Raw genomic sequence first — 5,224 nt, 5'->3', positions numbered from 1 at the left:
AGTCCAACCTGTCTTTTTTGGCGAGTTACGCGGGCCGGCCCGGCGGGTTTAGGCCTGTTTGCCACCCCTAGTTGCAGCCCCGAACCTCGCGCTCGCATCATCCCAGCGCTGCTGACTGGATCTTGTTGAATTACTCGAAGAATAAACATTCACGAAAACTGAACATCCAAATTCATACAAAAATGAACCTCCAATGTGAACGTGTATAGATCATAACCAGCAATCATCGTCTACAACTAAGCACCCAAGAATAACCATCCACATTCAGAGAGAAAGTGAACATCCAGCGACAGGAAGAAGGCACAAACCGGCTGCGATGGAGGCGCTGGACGTTCGGATTGCTGCGGTGCTGTGAGCCCGACTCACACAATATGCGCGTCCTCCCTACGTACGGTGGCCTGTGCGGACGACGGCGCCAGTCGGAAGAGTGTTGGCGCGATGTCTGACAGCGACTGGTAACCGTGGCGGCATTGTACCAGCTTTTGCTTCGATGAGAGAGTGAGAGAAGAGTTTACACCGTATTGAGAGAGGGAGATAATCCTAATTTAATTCTGACGGGAATCATGATTTGATTTAAATTTTAAATGGAAAATTATTCAAATTTAATTAACTAGTGTTAAACCCGTGCGATGCACGGGCTTATATTTAAATTTGATAAGTTAAATTAAAAATAATATTTTATAACCATATATTTTTTAAATTTAGTATAACACTATCATCGTCGTTATATAATAAACGTGTTAAATATGTTATTTTATCTTTATTCAAAGTAAAATATAAATAGAAGAGTTTGAAGTTTATAATATTCTTAAACCATAAGGAGGGAGACATGAAAAAAATAAGAACATATATAACTGTAATAATAGCATGTTAATTTTACACTAAATTTTATATAAAAAGCTAATAAAAATTTATCGATCGATAACCTAGTATCTTACTAACTTCATTAGAAAAGCAATTGGCATAGGATGTTGTGCTCCTTGTTACACATTTCATTTCAAATCTGAAAAAAGAGTTATAGATAAATTAGTTATATCTATAATAAATATTTGTACAAAAGTATAAATCATAACATGCTATTAAAATAAAAATAATATTATTCTTACCTAAATATTATTAAAAACCTCTTTGAACACGACATTTGTTGTTGATGACTTTGGATTGCCATCTTCGTCTAGAATTAAAACCCTGAGGCCACTGCGACTCTTAACTCTTGACAAAGTAACATAAAGTTGTCCATGAGTGAACACTGATTTTGGCAAATAAAGTCGTACATGTGATAATGATTGACCCTGACTCTTGTTAATGGTCATTGCAAAGCATATTGTCAATGGAAATTGTCTCCGTTGGAACTTAAATGGAAATCCTGAATCTGAAGGGATCAAGTTCATTCTTGGAATGTATACTTTATCTCCAATATTTCTACCGGTCACTACCGTCGCTCCAATTACGTTGCTGCCAAGTTCGTTAACTATTAATCTTGTCCCGTTGCATAAACCTGAAGTCTGGTCTATGTTTCGCAGTAGCATTACAGCGACTCCTGGCTTCAAAGTCAACTTGTGATTGGGTAGTCCCGAACATTTGATGTCATTTAGGAACTCTGGTGTGAACCACTCTGGTTGTACATCTTCATTCTCATCAGCTTGACATGTGTCAGAGCTCAAATACTCCTTTTCCATCCCTGGAAAGATTGTCAAGAAAAAATCGTTTACCTTCTCGACACTCTCAAGCGTGGGTGCAAGAATTGCCCTACTCTGAAAATACCTGTAATCTGACATGTTTTGCAACAAATTTGGATATGCAAAGTCTACCAAATGAGAGAGAGGGTCATCAATAGTTGTAATCAATAGATCATCTGAAATTTCAACTTCTGATTCATCACCAACAACAGAGCCAATATTTCCATTTCCAACATCAAGTATCCAATTAGAAAATCTCTTCATTTCACCTTCATCTTGATCCGAAGAAGACATTAGAAGCCTCATATTCGTATGTAGTTTCAGAACCTTACAAAATGACCACAGATGGGATGAGTTAATAGCGGATGCCAATATATCGTGTCTACTTCCTTTCGGAATCACCGGAAGTATCTGTCTGAAATCACCTCCTAGAACAACAACCTTACCACCAAATGGTTGATGTGTCTTATGTTGATCGGTAACTGATATAAGATCCCTGAACGTCCGATCAAGTGCTTCAAAACGGCAGTTGTACCTTCCCTCGCATACAAGATATTGAGAACTCAAAATTGGATCCTGTTTTGGACTTCTCTGATCTCTCCTCATACCACATCATGGCGTCGTAATACCGACAAAAAAATTCTAGGTCACCAATATCTATCACATCTAATAATCACCAAGATAATAAATTGTTTCAGTTATATCTGCAACAAATACTTTATATAAAAATATACCTTTCTTTCACCATGTTAAGTATAAAAATAATATTTATAAAATATTATCGAAGAATGCATACAATTTCATTGTGCCAACCTCAAGATTTAAGTTTTACATGCACGTTAATCAAACAATAAGAATTGCAATAAATCAATGTTCAAATACAAAAATTATAATATATAACCATATCTTAGTTTGAATTTTAAAACTTGAACACTAAACGATAATTTTTTTGTTTATAAAAAGCAAAACAATAGTAAATAATAAAGTGCTGATATTGCTACTTCTTAAATTACCTGCATTCTTAGCAACATCGAATATGGCTGGGTATTCAATTTGCACATAATCATCTAATATAGTCATGTTTTCAATAATATCTTCAACTTCTTAAAAATTTTTTGAAAGATTTATAGTCAATTCCTTCAAGAATGTTTTTCTTTGTATCAAGTGTCTTTCTTTTTCAGCTATGCACACTTCTTCTAATTCTTTAGTATCTAAATTTGAATTAGATGTACTTGCTCCTGTAATCATTAGAGATAATACATCAAGTACTTTATATTATAAAAAAAAATAAATATATGTTAAATGTTTGAATCAGCTGAATTATGAATATATATTATGAAGGTAGTATTAAAGATAAAAGAAATAAAATTTTAGCTTTGTGATAATTACAATCTATCATGCTTATCTTACCATGTCTCTTTTGAAGTAGCATAGTCTTCCTATTCAGTCTTGCATTCCTTTGCAATCTAATTCGATTTGTGTACTCCAATGAATCTATAATAATTATTTAGTATATGCCAAAGATTGTTTTTAATAGACCAATTGAAAAGTTAAATATTTGGTCTTTAAGTAATAAAAGCATATTAACATACGCTGGCTTTGTAACGGGTCGATATTGTTTGATGTTTGTTGAAGATGTTGCTGACTTATCTGATGACATGGGCTATCATATGCTTCACGTGTGATACCCGAATTACTAATATCACTAATATTGGAACATTGTTCTTTTTCATCTACAGAGTGTAGATTAGTAGTTGGAGACATTGATCGATATGGTGTTGGGTTATTACCTAATAAGAACTCGAGATATTAGTTTTGAACATATTTTCTGTTAAAGTTTATAATTGAATAAATAGTAGGAAAATCAAAATACATAGAGTGCATGTACATTCACATAAGCAAGTTCCAAACAAAATCATCCAAAAATAAATCTGTATTAATGCTATTGGTAATGTTCGACAACACCGATTAAAAATGCACACCATTGGAACTATCACTCGAATTTCCTGTAATTTTTTCATAAACAAATTTAGTAACATATTACGAAGACAATGTAAATTAATAATTTATTACTTGTCAATAACTAAATAATATATAGAAAATATTGTATTTTATGGGCTTTCATTCGGCCAAAATACTCATGACATGTTAGTTATTTTGTATACCCAATAAAAACTAAATATATAGAACTGACATACTTAAAAATACCAAATAAAAAAATATATTATTCTAACTTAAAAACAAAAATGATAAAATAATTAATTTATTTTTTTATATAAAATCTACCTTGAATTGTGCTTCGCTTTGTATTTTCTTTGTCTTTTAATATCAATTTTCTCTTCAATATAATCTTGCTTCTCTTTGGACTTCTTGCATCTTTCAATATATACCTAAACATATCAAATAAATAAATTTTTTAACCAATTAAAAATATATATACATTATACATAATACATTTTTATTATCAAATTTTTTATATTATTAAAAAGAATAAAGTAGTACACATATGACAGCGTTTGTTTTTGGTATACATGTCCATCAAAACATAGACACAGGAGTACATGTATGGTGCTTGTTTACTGAGACAAAAATGATGAAAGACATGGTCATACACAAACACCCATTAAAAACATGTATTTTGTGTCTCTCTAAAATGCTGAAACACTAATTTTTAACTTGAGACACTAATTTTTTTACAATTTTTTCTCATGTCTAACTTACCAAATAGAATATGAAATTAGTGTCTTCTTATGTCTATGTAAAATTGTACAGGTTTTATTTTCAATGGTTGCTTTAATTTCCTTTTTATTCTTATTTATTTAGTTACGTAAATATATTTTACGAAAAATAATATATATTTTTTTACAAAAGTATCTTTTTTCAAATAAATATAAGTTTAGTCTCACGATCAATAAATTCAACTTATAGTTAAAATCTTTTTTTTTTTTTCCATTTCTTTAAATAAAGAGATTGAAAATGAATAACTTATAAGTAAAAAGAGAAAAAGATGAAAGTACCTCTATTGTTGTGCTGAAATAATCTAAAAAATAACAATGTAAACGAAGTAAATAGAAAAATATAAATGTGACAAATAAAAAATTTAAATTTAAAAATCAAAACTGTTAAGAAGCCACTTAATTAGGAATTAGTATTAGAATTTTAAATTTCAAATTTTTAAATAGAGTTTCCTAATTAGCTAGTGCAAATTTAAAATTTTTAAATAAACTTTTTTAATTAAACGTTTGTTATTCATTAAGAATATAGGAATTTGTTAATTTAAAAATAATTTTTATTAGTTTCGTCATAAATACTATCAATCCTATTATTTATCGATAAAAATAAATAAAATTAAATACAATCTAAAAATTAATAACCTTATAAATTACGTAAATTTAGAAAAAAATACTTAAAAAGAGAGAAAAAGATGAAAATACTTCTACAATCTAAAAGATAATAATAAAAATTTATAAATGTGTCAAGTAAAAAAATTTAAATTTAAAAATCGAAATGGTTAAAAACTTAATTAGAAATTAGTATTAGAAATT

General features: G+C 29.9%; 1 protein-coding gene across 1 annotated transcript; it reads right to left on the bottom strand.

The window, feature by feature from the left end:
• On the bottom strand, window positions 1,107–2,285 carry LOC107634688 (ATP-dependent DNA helicase PIF1-like). The gene has a single exon (XM_021117430.1). It carries the CDS (start codon window positions 2,283–2,285, stop codon window positions 1,107–1,109), a length of 1,179 nt encoding a protein of 392 aa, XP_020973089.1.

The sequence above is a fragment of the Arachis ipaensis genome, chromosome B03 (genome assembly GCF_000816755.2).
Source record: "Arachis ipaensis cultivar K30076 chromosome B03, Araip1.1, whole genome shotgun sequence".
Classification (NCBI taxonomy): domain Eukaryota; kingdom Viridiplantae; phylum Streptophyta; class Magnoliopsida; order Fabales; family Fabaceae; genus Arachis; species Arachis ipaensis.
This window is presented reverse-complemented; position numbering and strand designations above follow the sequence as displayed.